Source organism: Lingula anatina, chromosome 10, assembly GCF_051362555.1.
Source record: "Lingula anatina isolate TDL-2025a chromosome 10, LinAna3.0, whole genome shotgun sequence".
In the NCBI taxonomy this organism is placed as follows: Eukaryota; Metazoa; Brachiopoda; class Lingulata; order Lingulida; family Lingulidae; genus Lingula; species Lingula anatina.
The window spans coordinates 630,681-652,403 of record NC_141776.1 but is presented as its reverse complement, the minus strand read 5'-3'; the positions used below and the strand labels follow the sequence as shown (position 1 = coordinate 652,403).

Genomic DNA, 21,723 nt, shown 5'->3' with positions numbered 1-21,723 from the left:
TGGAATCAACTACCCTCACACATTCGGACTATTGATAGTGTTGAGGTTTTTAAAAAAGACTTTAAAACATTCTTATTTGCACAGTATTTTAATTAATATTTTCTCATTTTATCAGAAATAAAGTTTTATTGTTCAGACCATTACTATTTTAACCAGTTTTAATTATTTTAATTGTTTTTTACCTTAGCTTTTATTATCTTAATATTAAGTTGTAATCCTGATAATTTGACCAGTAAACAGCACTCAGACGGTAGTGTAGTGCGGTTTTAAGAAATAAATATTATTATTATTATTATTATTATTATTATTATTATTATTAACCGAACCCCCAACCTGTGGATCTCTTTTCTCTCATGTACAGGTAGCTTGCATTATTAGATATTGTTTGAGACAAATTACGCAACGTATGACATCATAAATATTCGATTACCGCCAATAACTGCGGTTTTGTCTGTAGCAACTTCTGTAAAATACATATCAAATATTATATTATATGCCTAAGCATTAATGGAAAAGAGAAAACGGAGTCGAGATGAGACTACAGCGGCTGAGCGTATTGATGGTTTGCGTATTAGTTGTTTATGTCCTGTTTACCCACGGATTTCGGTCATGGTAAGTGGAGTGTAGCCAAAATGATTTTTCATCGTTGTTAAACTTTTTATACAAGCAGGGCAGTGGTAACGTTTGCTAACATATACTTTTGATAATAAACCAAAATTAATAACCTGCATCAAGTAGATCTTCTTGTTATGGAAGTACTATTCCTCCTTTGTGGGTGTACAAGAAAGAACTAGACAAACCTATCAAAATGTGGCAAGGTTTGGTTCAGCTGACTTCAACCATTTCGGTGTAATGAAAATCTATATAAAAACACTGAAACCTCAAAAAATTGAAAAAATGGAAACACGGTTTTAAAGGTAAGGGTGTACTGGTAGATACCATGATGACTTCATATATAAATATAAATAGGCGAATGCATATATTTTATTTTTATTAGCACAAACTCTAGTCTCTCTCTCTTTCTCTCTTTCTCTCTCTCTCATTCACACACACACACACACACATGCGCTATATTCTAATATTATTAATAGCACTTGTCTTCTTAGGGTGCACGATAAATGGGAGCCTGGAGTTCATAAGCATACCAGTAACGTTCCTGATTCAACACAAGAACTTGCATACCGTTTCAATCAACTTAAATGGAACGATGTACCTAAAACATGGTTAGAAAAAATGAGCCGCAGAAAATACGACGTAATGGCACAATGTCAAAGACTAATAAATCAGTCTGGTTCAAAATCAAGACCAACGCCTCCATTTGCTACTGGAGTATGCAATTTAACATTTGGATATGTGGATGACGAAAAGAAGATACTATTCTGTGGTATTCCGAAAGTTGCAATAATGAATTGGCGCTTTGTATTTCTTCGTCTGGCTGGAAAACTTGCACCATCAACAACTTTGTTTGAAGTACAAGAGGAGTCAAGAAGATTCTACCGCGCTATTACTCATTTTGAAGACCTCAATCGTAGGAAAAGAGAAGTAATACTTAGGGACTATCTCAAAGTAGTATTTGTGCGACATCCGTTAGTTCGACTATTATCAGCGTACAGAATGTTGGCAGATGGAAATACAGTTTTGGCCAATCTTTTCAAAATGCTTAAAACACAAAATGGTGGTACCGTCTCATTAAAGAGTTTTGTTGGGTTTATCATAAAGAGCTATGACCCATATAAAGGGGTCCTTATTCGAGAGAAAAGATTGGGAGACAACCACTGGGCTGAATATTTCCAGCTTTGCGACCCTTGTTCTGTTCAATATGATATCATTGGCCATTTAGAAGAACAAGAAGACGCCTCAAACTTCTTGAAATTAATCGGTGCAAATTTCACATTTCCATCTCTGGAATCCGTGAACGATACAGCTTTTCGTCACAGTGTTCACGGTGACACGGCACAAAAAATGAAAGAGAGCTACGCTGAGGTGGAGGAAGCAGATCTACGCAGGTTGCTGGAGGTTTTCAGAACGGATGCACAGCTGTTCGGATACGATCTGACAAAAATGGATTGATGGTTTTATGATCACATTTCTCACAACATCTCGTTTTATGTTTTTTTTTTCATTTTTCAAACTGGAACGTCATTCTAGGCTTGTTAAGGGTGTAAATTGTACTTTTTACTGTACATATCGAATCCACAAAGGCCAAGCTGTTCTCCTTCCCATTAATATAGATATATATTCAAACATGATCAAAATATTTAAAAAATATAAAAAGATATTCAAAATGTTTGAAATTGTTTGTTTTTATCCTTCTTTAAGTTTTTAGCCATTATATTGTCAATATTATTGCCATTATTATTATTATTATGCAAATTCTCATTTTCATAGATGGCCGTCTTACTTAAAATTCTCTCGGTTTGAAAAATCAAGGATCCCTTATAAGTCATTTTAAATTATTCAGCATTGTTGTAGCACATTTTTCTTAGAATCTGGTATATTGGCAATAAATTATTCACTCATTTTGCCATCAATACCGGTATAATATGCGGTATATAACGTACATTAAAGAGTATAAAGTAGGTATACTGATAAAATAAACCCCCACACCCCAACACATACACACACACACACACACACACACACACACATAAATAGAGAGGGCACCTTTGACGTTTGCAAAAATTCGGTGAAGAAAATGTAAATGAACCAAAAACACGCGGTAAAATAATCAAGATAAGCATTTATATAATATAACAACAAAGAAACCTATAACTCTCTGAGCACCAATTTTATAATATTTTATTTGATTACTTACATAGTTGATTTTGTTATCGTACATCAATTAACCTAATAAAAAAAATGCAATAGGGGTACATCTTCATTTCCCGGTCTAGCTCAGGTGTGACGTCACTTACTTAAACACCGTGCACTTACTGCGTAACTGAATCTCGACTTACAAATAGAAACCCAACAAAAAGGGAAGGGGATCGACATTTTTATGACAATAGCGTAACTATTGACATGAGCCAGCGAAGACCGTCACTACTACAACAACAACCATTACTCTAGGCATTACTATCAAGAACATGTACTCGGGTACCTTCAGTTTTCCTCAGTGATCAGAGAGCAGACAGGGTTTTTCCTGTCGTTGACTCAATGGATGTACATGTAGAGTCTCAATCAATCTTATGATAGACACGTTGATCTCATGTGTGAGGGTATTTTACCTGTGATAAATGTTAACGAATTGTTTGAGAAAGTGTTGACTTAAGACACACTGAGGTGAAAAAAGGGGATGGCTTACCCGGGCAGACAGGTGTCTGGTAAAGGTGAGTGAGTATCCACGCCTCGATAATACATACACCAGTTATTTCAATAAAGACAAAAAGTTATAACGGCTGATAATAAACTCCTCCCCCCCCCCACCCCCGTTCTCTAAGGGTGTATTCCCAGAGACTTAGATCGATCCAAGGATTAAGATTTAGATCGACCTAACTCCCTGGAGGTTCAAGCTAAATTGCAGTCAACCGAGCGCGCACCATAGTTAATTACCCCCTTACAGCTTTCAGTAGGCGGAACAGACGCTTAATCCGGCTAAGCTGACAGTAATCTAGTGAGACTCCCCACAGGGATACATGTAGATCGATCTAAAATCTATGGGAATGGGGTCTAAGACACTGGGACACTGATAACAAACTCGTTGATCCGCAAACTACCTGGGCCGCGGATAAAGTATGGTGCGACCCACTTGAAAGTATGCCACGTAATTTTCTGATAATTTAAAGATTTCATTGCTCTGCTCCTGCAGGGAAGGCGCACGAGGGAGGTGGGAATCCATAAGACGATGATTAAGAGACATATTTAATATACTTGGCTGTGAGAAAGCCCGAGTTCAAATAACCAATCTCGGGAAGCTTCACATAGTGTTTGAGAACGCCAATCGTCAGTTTTATTTAAAACGATGCAGATCCCTGTTATACAAAAGAGCATTGGGCCAAACGTTTGTCCCGTCTTTCGTACGCCCAGTGTCTTTCTCAATTTCATTGAGATGTTACGCTTCATTTACAAAATATTATAAATATGGAATGCATTGGACCGATAACAACTTTATTAAAATGAAACCTCGGAGTTAATATAGGCTATGTGAGGTTGTGTAGCTTTGTCTCCCTCTTTTATAATTTCTGGTTAAACGTCATATTTATTCAGCGCTAGGGAAACATCTTGGTATTTACCTGAGCAGGCTAATAGTGCTTGTTTATTTAACAATGACTTGTGAAAGGAACTGGGCTATTAAGCTAGAGTGGTTTATTTAGAGTAGTTCGTATTACATCGTAAGTGGCTATTCAAAGCCCTTGGCATTTCTTTTTGATTTTTTTCTTTTTAATAGTGCTGAATGGTAGATTTAGCAGTAGTTTGTTCAGATAGGTAAAAATTACATGGGATAATGTATCACGCTCATGGGTACTACATAAAATTGTATGAGAAAAGTAATTTTTGACTGAATTCAAATGCGCTGCCTTCGGAAAAGTAAGCAGAGCGATTCTCACAGCTAAAAACATTAAAACAAAGGTACAGGTAGAGGGAGGTGAAAGAGACTTATAATGAATTTCAATCCTTAGAAGTAAACCACACTACATCTTGATAATAAAAACATTTATATTCGTGCAAATCATACTTTGTGGACAACAAAACAAAAAAATGCTGTTTTATTGATATAATAATGGTGGATCCAGCATTTCAGCTTGAGGCGAGTTTAAATCTGTTAGTCAATTTAGTAAGCAATTGATTGATTGATTGATTGATTGATTTCTTGGTATTTGTCATTTCTTTTTTCTGTACTTCTCCCTACAACTATTCCAAAATGTGTTGTTGTTTTTCATATTATCTGGATCGAAGCTATATCTGTAATGTTAGTAATAGGAAGAGATAATAAGGATATGAAGGAAAATGAAAGTTATTTAGTTTTTACCTCGCGTAATCAGTAACATAAGTCAATACCATCGTCAAATATCTTTAAAAAGTTTCATTACCTTATAACAGTTCCCTATGGGCGTTATCTGTCACCTCGGTTCTTTTTTTTAATAGAGACATCTATGGGAGCACGAGCAAGAGGGTATTCCAAATCCGTGTCGCTGCTCCTGAAAAAGGTAAGTTTCTCCCGATTTTTCTTTTAATGAATATAAAAGGGGACACCCTTTCAATTTGCGCTAAGCTACAGATATAAACCTTGACTGGTTAATGTTAAGGTGACGTCAACAGACAGGAACTTTTAATATAGTTGTGATCTAGATGTTTTCATCTTCAGGCCTAACCAACTACCAGACTCGGCACCTACGGATCCAGAATAAACCGGTATATCAGACCACACTACCCGTTTTCAAGGTGTGTGTCAGATCGCATTACAGAGTATCAGCCACCACACCGATTTTACCGGGTGCGCGATGTGATAGCGATGATCGTAGTAATAGATAGACCCCGAGTCAGCGAGGGTTAAGTGGCACACACGAGTGCGAAGCACGAGTGGATGTCACATAACCCTCGCTGACGAGGGATCTATCTTATTTAGACCACGGGTCCATTAGCGGGTTATAACGCATTCATGCGAGACGTGCGGTTATGCGAGTTATACCACGTCTGAATCTTTTGTTCTTCACTTCCACCGTGGTCTAAAGCGGGGTTGAAAAGTAGTGCATCTCATCTAGATTCATGCGCTGCTGCAATTTTCCCTGTTTATGCTTAAAATCTGACAATACCGCAATTTTTAACATAAAATTTAGGTTCGAACATAGCCAATGATGTTTTGAAAATAAGAACTTGCAAACTTATATATTCATTTAGAAAAGTAGACCTAATTTTGATAGCGAAAGCATATTCTGTCGGGGGTTAAATATTTTCTGGACGAGATTCAGTGAGTCGTCTGTCGCCATGTTGTCACTCGGAACTACTCCGATGTCTCAGCATTCGACAATAGTATGGAGTTTGCGGAATGAGCCGAGGATTGCCGATTTCCATGTTGTTGTATTCATACGACTCCTACTTGACGAAAACGAGGCGCGATACCCGGATGACAGGTAGGCTTACAAAATTTGTGATGGGGTATGATACTCTGTAATGCGATCTGACACACACCTTGAGAACGGGTAGTGTGGTCTGATATACCGGTTTATTCTGGATCCGTAGGTGCCGAGTCTGGTAGTTGGGTAGGCCTGATCTTGTGGATACTGGTTGCACGACTGCAGAACTATATGTACGATGATCTTGTTGAAGTCAACAGAGGGGTTGCGGTGTGGGATGGAAACGAGATTTTTTTTTTACCGTGTCACCTATTTCGTTTTACTAATGGGATTTTTTATCATTAAGGTGAAAATTTAGAATATGCAGTTATATTTCTACACGAATCTCAATATTTGCGAAGTGATATTATGAAGTGGCGTATAGGCCTATATAGAGCGCGCAGAAGCAAAATCGTCTATTTTATGACCCAATTCCCAGATATTAGATCGATACAACTAGATCGACCTAACTCCCTGGGGGTTCACGCTTAATAGCTGTCAGTCGAGCGGGCACGAAAGTTAATTACCCCCTTACAGCTTGTAGTAGGCGGGACGGGCATTTAAGCCGGGTTATCTGACAGTAATCTAGTGAGACCCCCCAGGGGGATAGATCGATCTAAAATCTATGGGAATGCGCCCTATGTCACCAGTTTTTCTTTTTTATCTGCAGAGCAATCTGTATAGTTCATAAAAACTCTTTAATACGTTGTGTACTTATCTATTGCAGTCCCAGGACGGAGCTTCCCCATTTCCTTTCGCCACCAGTCCATCAGGACCCGTCCCAACCACAACAGATAGGTAGGCCCCCATTCGGGAAAACTCGGCTGAGTTCGTTACTCCAATCTGTATCACGTGCACCGGAAGATCTGTTTAGTTTAGACAACTGGTGACGTAATAAAAACCTTCATAAATCCGAGTACGATTTTGCTTAAAATCAGCATTGCTTATTTATTTATATTATTATTTATTTGTTTTTATTTGTTTATTTATTTATTTCAGATGTCGTCCAAAGTCTGTTAGTCGCACAAGAAGTGATACTGGTAGCATTATAGTAACAGACACAGATAATTCAGGCTCACTGTCCTCTCCGAGAAGAAAATTCTCAGGTATAAACTATACGGATTTTTTTTCACAAATTTCTTTCTGTGAATGTCCATAAGAATAAAAAACATTATGTGAAATAATTACTTACTGATATTTCCTTTGGAAACGAACCATGACAAAGGCTAAATGGAGGTGACGATTGGTCCTCTAAATACTAATGAGTTTTTTTTTAACGATTTTAAATACAGGCCCGTAGCCAGCAATATCAAAAGGGGGGTTCTTTTTCTGAAAAAGTGGACCTTTTCCCATAAAAACTTCTTGTACCTTGATCAAATTTTACCCAGAGTGGACCTTTTCCCAGCAAAAGGGGCGGTTCTTTCGAACCCCCCGAACCCCCCCCCCCCCCCCCCTGGCTACGGGCCTGAAATAGCTGTATTGCTAAAATAATTAGAGGGTAGCTCAGCGTGTCTTAGGTGTGTGCGCCGGTTTTAAGATGATTAGGTATCATTTCAGAGGGATCCACGGGAGCCCACACAGGAGGGTACTCTAAATCGATGTCGTCAGGTTTCGGACAGGTACTTGAGTTATATATATTTAAGTCTAGGTGGCCTTTCAAACCCTGTGAATATTATTGTAATGGAGACACATACTGGTCATTTCCCCCCCACGAGTGATGGTGAATTTCTTAAGTATTTTCTAAAGCAGTTGTGTATAGGGAATACCTAAAGCTGTGACGATGAGTGAATTGCTGAGAATTCATTTTCTGTTGCTATATAAAAGTCTGATTTGCATTGTTAACAATGGAGAGTACACGAAGAAACTCATTGGTCGACGTAGCAATCGCAAAGGGAGGGGGGATTTTCTTCAATTATAATCGATTTCAAAATCCATCTTATATTAACCTGCAGTCCAGCTAAGCGGGCCTATAAGTAATATATCTCTTCGTCGTCTAGCATTTTATAAACTCAAGTCATTTCAGCTGTAAGTTCTATTGTGTTAATTTTAATTTATTTTATTAAAATAAAGCTTGTCATTTCTTCTTTCCTAGGCAAATTTGGGAGTCTGATTAATTTTTTTTTCAGAGTTTAAATGCACAAAGTGGAAACGTGACGTCACTTTCCCCGGGATCTCGTCAACAGATGGCGCTCAGCGTGCCCAGTGACGTAAGCAGGTATGTAAGTAGTCAATAGGGGGTAGCACTGTCGCATAGTAGGTGGAGGTGGTTTGATATACAGTATTAATTCAGTCTGTTGGCCTTATATCGCTGGAGGCAAGGAGTTGGCGGGTATTGCAGAATACTTTTTGACCTAAAATATGCTCTTGGCTTTTATATGAACAATATACAGGTACTTGAAGTGACGGATAGTACGATTTCAAACCTACTAGTAAGCAAGTTCTTTCATTCTTTAGACGCAATATAAAATATTTCATATATGTAAAATATTGCATAAATGTGGTTCATAACCCATATATATATATATATATATCGAGTGTAATAAATAGAAGGCAAATTTTAAAATCTAGAACTTCTTTTTGGAAACAGACTGTCTGTTGTATTGTCGTCTAGTGTTGACATATTACATTTTGAGCCGAAAATACTATTAATAATTACTACTCGCACGATGAGAAGCTGTGAGAACTATGGGACCATTCAAGATATAAATGCTGGCTTAACTTCCAACTAGGTGTAATCTTTGCTTGTTTTATTTTTGTATTATCTAGTGAACGTCCCACAAGCGCATCACTACTTGTCCCAGGTACCGGTAGACCGTCTTCATCAAGCGGACGCCTTAATGGGAGGATGTCAGGTACTGCCTTTAAATTAAACCAGGGGCGGATTGAGGCTGTCTTCTGGGTCTTCCGGAAGACGGACAGATTTTAAAGTTTACACTGGAGGGTATCTTACTTTTTTTTTTTTTTTTTTTTTTTTTTTTTTTTTTTTTTTTTTTTTTTGAACTGGAAACTGGAAATTGGATCTACAAAGATAATTTGGAAGACTGACAGAAAATAGCTCTAGATCCGCCTCAATGTAAACGATCCTTATCATAACAGTGATATCAAATATGTTTTTATATTTTAAGTACATCATATTGCCAGGTCTGAAATTTAAAAAAATGGCTGTTTATTTCATAAACACTGGATGTTGGTCTAAGATGCTAACACAGTAGAGCTAAAGCAGGAAGGAGAAAATCAACAGAAAACCCGTTATATACTTTGATTTAATTTATGACTCTTTAATATTACATACTGTTTTATCTTATTTACATGTTCGTTATGTTGTCTTCCGTTGGTTAGCTTCGCCAGAGCCTTGGGATATTAACATAAGACAAACAATGGCGATACTTCACGGTGATCTTTCTGAGTTGCCGCCTGTTCCTTCTTCTGTCATCAGAGTATTCTTGAGTTCAACATTCAAAGGTGAATACATCTAATGCTCATTAAGCCCAAGATATCCTCCCCTCGAGTCAGACCACGCCCATAACGCGTTGTTATCCAATGAAAACCGGTTATAAAATGATAGCTCAGTTTTGGATCAAAAGGACTCGGATGAGACGCCGTCAAAGCAAAACTTGGGTCAGCTGTAAGTGAACTTGTAATTTTCCACTCGTGTTTGCTTGGACGTTGCACTGGTTTTAATTTAAAATAATGTAATTTTTGAAATTATTTTTAACTTTACATAATACATTGGGATGATTTATTGTTCCACGTCGCATGTGGTTGGCCATTATTGTCAATCGTGAAATCGGCCTCAAGATAAATAAAAAATCCGCAAAACATTTTTACAAACATAAACGACTAAAGTTGTCACCATTTCTTTCTCTATGCCATTTAATGATATGCAGTGGGAACTAAGTGACACTAGAGCAAAACGAAGATTTTAATACCTTGCATGGCAACATTTTTAAAATCGCTTGTTCAACAGCTTTTGAATTTTTTATTACAGATATGACTTTAGAGCGTAACACGCTGACCCGTGACGTGTTTCCGCATTTAAAGCAGTACAGCAGCAAACTCGGTTTTGACTTCCAAGTGGCTGATATGCGCTGGGGCGTGGGCGACGATGCAACCAATGAGCACACGACTGAGAGATTATGTCAAGAGGAGATTCTGAAGTGTCAGCGCATCTCAGCAGGACCCAATTTTGTAGTATGTAAAGTACAAGTTGCGTTAGGGCCACTCCTTTTTAAAATCAATTACCGAGTTTCAGTTTAGTTTTGATGATTAATTTTTGAATTATATCAGCACCAGATTTCTCGCTAGATGCCAATTTTTCAAACATTAAAAGAGATAAGCGGTCTTTTGTAGGTTCTATGTTTAATAAACCGTTGTCAAACGGAGTCTTGGAGCTCATCTCGTGCTATGTAGATCGGTCAAACTCGGAGGGGACTCTCGCTAGGTGCCATGTTGACAGATTAACACGCCGCCTCTAGCTGTTGAGTAAAACACAGAAAAGCTGTTGATTATAACATGATAAAACAAGGGGAAGCTTGTTACTCTGTTAATCTGATTGAATTCAGCAAGAGTTCCCGAGGATTTTAATCGGTCTACCTAAGGGTTCATGGTGAACACACCCTTAGTAACCTTAGTTACTAAGCTTTAATCAATAAACTGACCGTTTTTTTTTTTTAATTAAAGGCCTAGCTGCGTACCACAAAAGCCAGTGTGAAAGATAAACTACAATTTTTCTTCATGAGTCACGTGCAACCATATTAATGACAATTTCACTGTTGTTCAGGCGTTAGTGGGAAACCGCTATGGGTACCGCCCATTTCCCGTAGAAATACCCATCAAGGAGTTTGACGTCATAATGTCCATGGCAGAAGAGCGCAACATTCTGGAGCGCCATCTATTGACTGAATGGTTTCTGGCCGATTACAACGCGCTGCCTCCAGTGTACGTGCTACAAGTGAGTAGACGTCCATATTTAAAATGCTAATTGATATGAAATCTAGCTTTTTTCATTTAGAAATATCGTCATCGAGTGTGACTTGGAGTGTCTTATTTAATCACTGCATTCTTCAGTTTATAAAATGATTACTTTACGCTATCATTTTATAGTATTATTATTATTATTATTATTATTATTATTATTATTATAATTATTATAGCCGATAAATTCGAAGATTCCTCACTTCGGCAACACCGATCCAGAGCAGGAAAAGTTGGCCAAGGAGGCTCATGCAAAATGGGTCAAAATATTCACCACATTGCAGCATATATTGAGATACGCGGTGGACCACGCCGTCAAGAAGAAACTGATCAGCGAAGAAAGGCGGAACAACTATTTCGTATCAGGTGCGTGTTTGCCATACATCAGAGAATCTGACCGGGTGACCTCGTTTAATTTCATATCGCAATATGTCACATGACTCGTGTTGCCGAATCTTTGAGGCGTATTGGACTCGTTAAGATTGCTTCACTGTTGATGTTTTGAAGCATTTGTGATAAATAGCTAGTGCGTATAATTGAAATGATCCAGAAGATTTCTTTTTTGTTACCAATGAAAAGAACAGAATAATTATTCAGTTCCCGATAAACGCAACTCCAATTTTAATTTGAGTTTGGCAGAATAAACAGGTCTGATTTTAGATTAAAAACTGTGTAAAAACATTAATAATCCTGCGTTGTATTACTGCAAGCTATCAAAACCACCAACAGTGCTTTTCTTTTTCAGTTACTGCAGGAGAAATTGAAAGAGGAATATTTAAAGCCAAAGAAGTAAATAGACGTTCTCTGTGCTACGCAAGAGAGATACCCAACATTGACAAATTTCAGTTTGGTGCCCAAGATCCTTCCACCAGAATCTACGTGGACACTCGCAGACACGGAGATAAAGTCGTCGTCGATCACGAGGCAGTTTCACTTCTACAGGATCTAAAAAGAAAACTTCGCAAGAAGTTGAAAATTAAATATTCATCTCAAACTGTTGTGTGGTTTCCAAGGGGAATTGATCCTAACACCCAACTCAATCACGCTGAGTACATTGATAAACTGACAAAGCAGATCACTGCTGATATGGAAGGATTGATAAATGTGGCCCATCAAGAAAAGACGAACAACGAGAAGACCGCGTACTGGAAATTACGCTCTGAGGTTTTGTATCATCATCACATTTATATGGCGCATACGGGCACGTTCTGCGGCCGGGAGCGAGTTCTAGAGAAGATACGAGACCTGATACTGTCACCTCAGTTCAGACGACCCATTGTTCTCCATGGAGAATCTGGCTATGGCAAGACGGCAGTGATGACTCAACTTGTCCAAACGATCCCGGAATGGCTGTCAGCCCCGGTTTGTCTCAAGGTGATACGATTCGTCGGGGCCTCCCTGGGGACGTCAACTGTCTATGGCCTTTTGTCTAGTGTCTATTATCAAATAGACGCTGCGTTTAAGATGTTGCATTCCCCTGAATTCTTTGCAAATACAAAACGTCTCATACGTAATGGTCCTCTGTTTCTTCGGAACTGTGCACGGAAACACAACCAGCCGATTGTTGTAATACTCGACGCATTGAATCAACTCCACCCGGCGGAGAACGCATATGAAATGCAGTGGTTACCAGGCGTAATGACGGAGCTTCCACTAAACGTGCACTTGATAGTGTCTTCAAACTACAAACACGACATTGTCAAAACTCTTCAGAAGCTTCGAGGGGACGACAAGGGGTTTATCCAGCTAGGATGGATATCACAGGCCACTGCAGATGACATTTTAGAGGCCAACCTTAAACATTACAAAAGGACGCTGACAGAACAACAAAAAGGGTGTGTTTTGGAACATTTTGCGCAGGGGGAAACCCGAACACCACTTTTCTTGAAGCTGTTAATAGAAGAAGCACTGATGTGGCGATCCTACACAGAATCGTGTACAATCCAGTCCTCTATGTCTACCACGGTCCAAGCGGCCATCAATCGGCAATTTGATCAGTTGGAAGCAAAATTTAAGAAGATAATTGTGCAGAACATTCTGGGGTACATAACCATTGGACTGAATGGCGTCACGGAGAACGAGCTTGAGGACGTCCTGTCATGCGACAACGAGGTTTTAAAAGAAGCCTATGTTTACCACAAGCCTCCTGCATCCGACTTTATTCGTATGCCGCCGCTCATTTGGGCAAGGCTACGCCATGAAATGCGTGATTTTCTTGAGGAGAGACAGTCACATGGACTTGTGACGATAGACTGGTGCCATCAGCAGTACAGAGATGCAGCTTACAGGAGATATGTCGGTGAAAGTGACATGAGACGTCTGCACAAGAACATGGCGGAGATCGTCTCTACTGAACAGCCTATTGTGAAATCTTTACGAATACGTCTTAGAAACGAAAGGAAGGTCATTGTTTTACCCGATGTCGACAGAAAGGTCACTTTGCAGCCCCTCTCAAGGACGAACTTTAGGAAGTTAGATTGCTGGCCGCACCATTTGCTTAATGCAGGTGACATTGACGGTCTCAAACGCCATTGCTGGTTCAATCTTGAGTTTTTAATGATGGCCCTTGACGTACTAGGGATTGCGTCTGTCATTGATGCCTTACAGGCGGCCGTAGATCAAACTTCAGATGAAGAGCTTCAGAATGCATTTGACGCTGTTAACTGTGCCAGCGAGAGGATAGGAAATGTGTCCCTTTTCCCTTTTTACCTCCTTGCGGCGTTTACCGGAGGAAAGCCAAATAGTGAGGGGAAGCCATCTTTGGAATCACAGTTTATACAGCAACTGCGAAATTGGATAAAAGAATCAAAAACACTGATGCTTGAGCCATTACATCCCTTCTTATTCCTTCATGAAATGCGCGAAGTCAACCAACAGCTAAATGCCATATCAGAGATTAAAAGAACGAAATCAGGAGCTTCACTAAATCAGTCCTCCTCGTTGTGTATTCGGGATCTTCAGGCGTTTGATGTGACAAGTAATGGCAGTTTGTTAGCCTTGGGTTACATCTCCTCTCCCCTTCAAGTTGTAGACCTGACAACGGGTGTCAAAGTTGACGACATGCCACGGCGTCATGTTGTAGATGGGGTCCATTTTGTGTGCAATGACTCACATCTGTTTGTCTTTCAGAGGAACGTGTGTGTTTATTTGCTGTCTTTAGAGGGTGACTCTATGCAAGACAACCCAGTCTATGACTTTGACTTTGACAACGGAGAGTTGCCAGAGACGTATTGTTTAGTTAAAAGCTCAACCAAGGCTGTCTTCTGTACTGTTAATAACGGGATCTGTAAACAATTAAAATCTTGGAATATGGCGACAAAACAAAAAGAGTGGGAGATTGATATTCAAGAAGAAAGGATGCCGTCCCCATTTTCCATATATTCAAACGGCACCCAAGTCATTTTTCAAATCCAATCGGACTTAGATCTTGTACAAGATGTGGACGAGAGCCTGGTGGAATTCGAAGACTTGAGCACATCTGGATACGAGTCAGTCATGGAGGCTACCGATTATGAAGAAGAGACATGCCATCCATCGCCATCGTCACATACAGAATATACATACTATATGTTCGATCGAAAAGATCCAGATGAGGTCGTGCACACCTGTGAGGTCGGCAAGGAGGTGGTGCAAGGGCACAGTGGTGAGTTACTCAACAAGTTCCAGGCACTCGTACCTACTTCAAAGGGAATCTGTTTGATTGATCCCACTGAGAAGACTTCAAAGTACGTTAAGAGCATCACGGCGAAAGACAAAGGGATGTTAGCAGAAAGTGACACCCAGCTGTCTGACATAACCAAACCATCGTGTATTTCCAAAGTCAGTGAGAAGGGATGTTTTGCTTTTGGGTATAAATCAGGACACATTTTGATCCATACTGTAAACGACACACCATCATTGATAGTGGAGAAGCTGTGTAAACCGACAAAGGCCCAGGTAAGTACAAGTCCTAACCTGTGAATTTTATTATTATTATTATTTATTTATTTAAAGATATATTTTTTAGAGTTTTAAACTCGATAGAGTGATTGTTGAAGTTTCATCTTGTGTATGGCAAATTCACTACACTTGAAGTCTGCTGAAATCTATCGCCCAGAATGTGAGTTGTGTATGAATTTACGCTTCTGACAATACGCAAATGAAAGAAAATATGCGGGAGGTTGGCACTACAGACAGCTGTGACGTAATTTTTACATACCTGTATTTCTCTTTGGTTGTGCCAGGTGAAGCTGTTGGCCTTGTCAAAGAACGGAGATCTTGTAGCGTGTTGGAGTAACGATCACACACTGTCGCTCTGGACCTGCCAGTCCTCCATCAACAAAGACAGCAGCGTGACTCTTCCCCTCACAGACCTGGAAATAACACACTTACGGTTCTCTGATGATGGTCAGCTGTTATTTGTTGTCGGAGCTTTCGAGTCTCAGACCGATTTCACCAATCAGTTGTTAGTTTTTCGCGTACATGCACAAGTAGCTGATTGATTATTGCCCAAAGGAGGTGACCGTGGATTTTTTTTATATGATCCCAGGAATGTTTTCCAGGTGCTTATAATAATGATAATGTGGAATTTTCATTTGTACAACTGATTAGAATACCAGGACTGTAAGGGGGTGAAAATGGAATCCTTTCCTTTCTCACATTCAAAGGGGGCTTAGTTATGCCTCAGTAAACGTCTAGCCAAATATAATGGGTGGTACGAATAACCTCCCTGCATGAACTGTAGGCCATCGACAGCTGCCCTCCCCCTCTCTTCAAGATGTCTTCTCTGCTTACAACGCTTAATAAATACGCGTAAATGCGTTGAAATCTGGACAATACTTGACTGATTACAGAACATGTACATACATTTTGATAATATTAGAGAGAAAACAACGAATCAATTCATACATCTTAAAGTAATTGAATATTTTTCTTCAATTTTATTGTTTAATGTAAAGCAATATTTTAATAAAATTTAAAAATTTATGAGCTGTAATAAATTATACCAATTTATGATTTTTTGTTTTTTTTCATTTTCTTCTGTCTGGCAGTACTATTAGATGTCTAAATCTATTTTAGTGTGGTGCAACAATTACAAACCAGCAGACTGCAGTGTTAGGGCGTATTCCCAGACATTTAGGTCGATCTATCCCCGCGGGGAGTCTCACTAGATTACTGTCAGATAATCCGGCTTAAATGTCCGTTCCGCCTACTACAAGCTGTAAGGGGGTAATTAACTTTCGTGCCCGCTCGGCTGACAGCTATTTAGCGTGAACCCCCAGGGAGTTAGGTTGTTCCAGTTTGGATCGATCTAATCTCTGGGAATGGGGTCTTAAACAACGTGACAGAAGAATGTAGCTCAGTTTTCACTTGTACAGCTTGTTTGTTAATCATTTAGGTTTTAATTTATGGAAGATTTTTCCACTTAAAAACCTTGGGAAATGTGCACTCGGGTTAATGTATGTCTTTTGAAAAATTGCATCAAAATATACAGGTCTTAGAAAGAACCTACCAGTTTTTCCCATGTAATTAAAACAAATAACAAGTCTCTCAATTTTCGACTGGTATTTATTCACGTTTACAAAAATATAATTAAATAAATAACTCACTACAAGTATACTACAAAACTACAAAAAATTTAACATAAGTGGTTTGGCCTTGGATGTTATCGAAAGTTGTCAATTGAGTTATCCACTACTGCAGTACAACCAATGCCACATTTTTTTGAACGGGTGGATCTTCATAATCATGCAAAGATATTGAAATTTAAAAAAAAAACATAAAAGCTTTTGAATTTTATGGCAATTTTTCTTCATAATCATGCAAAGATATTGAAATTATGTTCAAAATTCAGAAGCAAAATGAATTAATAAAATGTAACATTTAAGAAATCATTCAATTCGTAACTACTGCAAAAAACTATTAGTTTTAAAAGACATTTTATTTTTAACACAATATTACATATCATTTAATATGATAAACATAGGAAAGAATCACACTCCAGAAATGAAGCCCAAATTGAGAAGTACACAGCTGAAAATGGAAACAGTGTGACACGTACAAAACCATCTGCATGTGCGTGTTGCAAAATCCAAAGTAAGGAATATGGTACATCAATAAACAATGTTGACTCAATATAATGTGCTAGATGAATAATGCTGTGTTGCAGAATCCATAAGAAATGATCAAAATTGCTTGCTTCTGGAAAACATGTTAAAAAAAAAAAAAAAAAAGCAATTTGACTGTGCTGGCAATGCATGTCATAGAGCCAACTTTGTGGTGATATACGATAATATACTTTTGTTAACAGGAATATTTCAACAACACAAGCTAGCACTACTATGACATCAATGACAAAGATCCACCAGGACCAAATTAAGTAATAGCTCTCAGGTGCGGTTGTTTGTATGTCGGAAACTGCCATATGTTTGACAAAACAAATGTCACGACATTAGAATAAGCTAGAGATGAGGTATAAGGAAAAACGTCAGGTGGAAGGGTTTAATTAGATTTTAATTTGATTTGTAAGCGCCCGTACCATGTATTGATAAGTGCATTGCATTCATGCACTAAGAGGAATATTGTATATGCTCTCTTTAATTCGGAATTCACGTTTGGAACCTCGGCGGTACTGTATATATATATGTCCAGTATTCAGAAGGGGGAGCAACACACACCATGGCAAAGGTTATTCTGAAAACATGCGGCCACTGCGGCAAATTGTTTCTTTTCATTTTTCTGGACACTGGCGACATACTTGCAGTTTTTATACTTACAGGATAGTGTGGAAACCCTATCCGCCGAAAACGGGGGTACCTACAAGGCAAAGGCAAGTGTAAAATATTACATTTTAGTTAAAAGACCAGCGATTCTCACAGCATACCGCGTTGTACCCACAAGGGTCGCGAACACACACACACAAGGCGATTTGGTTAAATAAGTATAACTACTCCCACGGAGTACGACAGAGCAATAACGGGTACGATTTTTTTTTTTACATTGCAGTTTGTACGTATAGTAGACGAATCAGAAGAAGATGAAGAGGAAATATTATATAGACGGGGTAAGTCTTATTTTCATTAGAGTCACGTAGTAAAATTTTCTTTTATTACGGCGTATCACAGAAAGTTAATATAAAGTGTATGGAACGTTTACTGTGAATTTAGGTATTACAGAGAAGGGTGTGTACTGAAACATCAGAGCTTTGCTTGTCGCGAGATAAAAAAAGGAGATAAGCGTATTGATTTTAAGATGTTTTATTTTTCAGAGCCAGAAGAGAGAGACGAAGAATAAACCTCTCCTGTAGCTCGATTTTTTTAAAAAAGTTAATTAAAAACCATTGGAAAGAAATTTTAGTTGGTTACTTTTTTATTTATCAAAGTCGTTGGTGAGGCGTTGCGAGCAACGAATGATATTGTTATACTCCGTGTCTTATATGACTTTATTAATATGATATTAATGTCCAAATCATATTGGGACCTCGGTTGTAGTGTATATAAAGCCCAATATTCAGAAGGGAGCAACAAATGACCGACATGGCAAAACTGGTGGATAGAACTTGCGGACATTGTGGTAAACTCCTCGTGCTAATCATACAAGAGACGGGGAGTATCCTAATGGCCTTAACAGTAGTATAATATGGACGGGACACACTGCTTTCCCTCTTTTTTCTAAAAAGTTTCAACGTAATTCTATAATGCAGATTGAATTTTTCATAATGAGTAAAAAGAAGTAAGTAGTCTATGGGTGAAAGCAGCCACCCACTCAAGCTGACCTCATTGTTTGTCGGAAATTGCCATTTGTTTGGCAAAACAAATGTCAAGGCATTAGAATAAGCTAGAGATCAGGTATTGGGAAAAAAATCTGGTGGAAGAGTTTAATTAGATTTTAATTTGACTTGTAAGGGCTTGCAACATGTATTAATAAGTGCACTGCATTCATGCACTGAGAGGAATATTGTATATCTTCTCTTTAAGTCGAAATTCACATTTGGAACCTCGGTTGTACTGTATTTAAGTGTCCAGTATTCAGAAGGGGGAGCAACACACACCATGGGGAGAGTTATCCTCAAGAGATGCGGCCACTGCGGAAAATTGTTCTTATTTATATTTCTGGACACTGGCGACATACTTGTCGTCTTAAAAATAAAGGTACGAATAACATCATGTCATTGTCTTTTATTAAAGGCCAAATATTAAGTTATCGTTTGTGTGTTTATAGAGGTTCATGCATATCAAATAGTTAGATCTGGTTCTATTTTAAAGTTTTTATACTTACAAGATACTGTGGAAAACCTATCCGAAGGTAGCTACAAGGCAAAGGCAAGTTTAAAATATTACATGTTATTCAAAAGACCAGCGATTCTCACAGCATACCGCATTGTTAAATAAGTATAACTACTCCCACGGAGTAAGACAGAGCAATAACGGGGTTTTTTTTTTTTTTTTTACATTGCAGTTTGTTCGGATACTTGATGAACCGGAAGAAGAGGAAATATTATATAGACGGGGTAAGTCTAATTTTCATTAGCGTCACGTAGTAAAATTTTCTTTTATCTTATATGTTACTTAAAACACCAATGATTAGATGTCTCACAGCATATAAATTATGTCCTGTGAAAGTTTTAGAAGAGAATAAGATTTATTTAATGTTTACACACTAAAATGTCATGACACAAAGCAAGTGTAAAAACATCTATAATTATAATGTAAGCTTTCAGATTTAGGACTAATGCTGGTGTCTTTTAAAAAGTTTCAACAAGAGACTGAATTGTGTGGAAATTGGGTTTTGGTTGTTCACCACTGCAATGCCCGCAGGACACACCGCTACATTCGACGCTTCCCGGCAATAGAGTAACTTTGTCATTACATCATAACAATGTACATTGAAGGGACTTTTCCTCCCATAACCTGGAATGTGTACAGAAGGAAGATGGACACGAGAACCAACAACCACGAAGAAAGTAAGATCAGAAATGTTATTATTGTTTATGGATACTGTTTAGGTGAAACACTCATTCTCAAAATATATAAAAGTCAGAGAGGTTACCAGGCACCGATGGAGGCCCACCAGAGTCATCTGTGACTTACAACCCTACAAGCGATTCATCATGAATACCACTTTAAAAGATTTGTCTGCTTCAACAACCCTACATCCCCTAGCGAATAAGTTAACAGTAAAGGTGATAGCAACAGCGGAAACAAAGAACTATAAGGACAAGTATGGGAAAGATGACAGAAGTGGGGGTGGCCGATGCAACTGCCGCCAGGAAACTGACCGTGTACAGTTCTAAGCGAGAACTAATCGTCGGTGCATGGTACATTATCATGAATTTCTTCATTAGAGACGGGATCATTCATTGCACAGAAGCAATGAAGCTTTTCATGGTAAGACTTCATTTTTATGTTCATAAAACTTCGGCTATGCCTGAAAAAATTATTTATAGCTGCGAATTGTTAACAGATCTCAAAGATAGGCATCGTAAACTGATAAGCCTTGTTCTTTTTTATCATTTCTAGTGTGACGCAACCCAATGCATGGACAAAGCGTAGCGCATTTGGCGCGTAAACCCAAACATTGGGTGGGGGATCGAGGGGTTGAACAAAATATTACATGTTACTTAAAAGACCAGAGATTAAATGTCTTACAGAATATAGATTGATGTACTGGGAAAGATTAAGAAGAAAATGAGATATATGTTATGTTTACACAATGACATATCATGACATTAGGCAAGTTTAAAAAAGATCTTTTATAATGTTTATAACATGTCTAAAAGACATTCGGAGCCAGAGGGAGCGCTCCATCCGGGCTGCTGACAGAGGTGGTCCTCCGACCCCAAGGAGACAGAAGTGGTGCCAGATGGAGTGGCCTGAAGACCCTGTGAAGGGAATACAGGCGCGGGGATAAAGATATAGCAGAATATTGGGACACAGTAGGCCTGGGGAAACATTAGATGGGTTATCAAAGGTTTACATTGTGACGCAGTCAAGTACCTTAAAGTAAGCAACACATTCAACGTTGAAGAAGTTGTCTGGGTGGGGAAGGCTCTAAACAACAAGCGTCTTCTGGAACAAGGCCAGGACTTTCTCATAGACAATCTCGAAGCCTATGAAAAAACTATCAAAAGACGACTGTCCTGTCACAGTATTCAGAAGGGGAGCAACACACATCATGGGGAAGGTTATCCTGAAGAGATGTGGCCACTGTGACAAATTATTCCTGTTTATATTTCTTGACACTGGCGACATACTCGTTGCCTTGAAAATAGAGGACTTTATTTAAGGCCAAACATTAAGTTATCGTTTGTGTGCATATCAAATATTTAGATTTCTTTCTATTTTTAAACCTTTTATACTTACAGGATGAGGTGGAAACGCTTACCACAGAAAAGGGGGGTACCCACAGGGCTAAGGCAAATGTAAAATCTTACATGTTCCTTAAAACACCAATGATTAAATGTCTCAGAGCATATATATTATGTCCTGGGAAAGTTTGAGAAGATATTGAGATTTATTTAACGTTTACACACTGACATGCCATGACAAAAAGCAAGTTTAAAACAGCTATTATAATGTAAGCTTTCAGATTTATTTCATATAAATAATGCAGGAATAATACATACTTTGTCACTTCACATATTACGGTAATATTACGGTGGAGATGGATTGAAAGGCGCCTGAAGACCCTCTGAAGGGAATACAAGTTTAAACATGTG

General features: G+C 38.5%; 1 protein-coding gene across 1 annotated transcript; it reads left to right on the top strand.

Moving 5' to 3' along the window:
• Nucleotides 1-3,064: 3,064 nt before the first annotated feature.
• Nucleotides 3,065-16,019, top strand: LOC106175689 (NACHT domain- and WD repeat-containing protein 1). Its single transcript, XM_013557807.2, has 13 exons — nt 3,065-3,329; nt 5,086-5,147; nt 6,781-6,851; nt 7,053-7,159; nt 7,611-7,672; nt 8,180-8,268; nt 8,820-8,905; nt 9,393-9,515; nt 10,042-10,244; nt 10,834-11,004; nt 11,207-11,393; nt 11,773-14,963; nt 15,251-16,019. Exons 1-13 carry the CDS (start codon nt 3,296-3,298, stop codon nt 15,506-15,508), a joined length of 4,644 nt encoding a protein of 1,547 aa, XP_013413261.2. The 5' UTR covers nt 3,065-3,295; the 3' UTR covers nt 15,509-16,019.
• The last annotated feature ends 5,704 nt before the right edge of the window (nt 16,020-21,723 follow it).

What these genes read in the sequence shown, in the direction of transcription:
- LOC106175689 (XM_013557807.2), top strand. Translation starts at nt 3,296, where the DNA reads ATGGCTTACCCGGGCAGACAGGTGTCTGGTAAAG. An exon ending in GTCCCAACCACAACAGATAG is followed by an intron (nt 6,852 to 7,052) that starts GTAGGCCCCCAT and finishes TATTTATTTCAG; the next exon opens with ATGTCGTCCAAAGTCTGTTA. An exon ending in GTGCCCAGTGACGTAAGCAG is followed by an intron (nt 8,269 to 8,819) that starts GTATGTAAGTAG and finishes TGTATTATCTAG; the next exon opens with TGAACGTCCCACAAGCGCAT.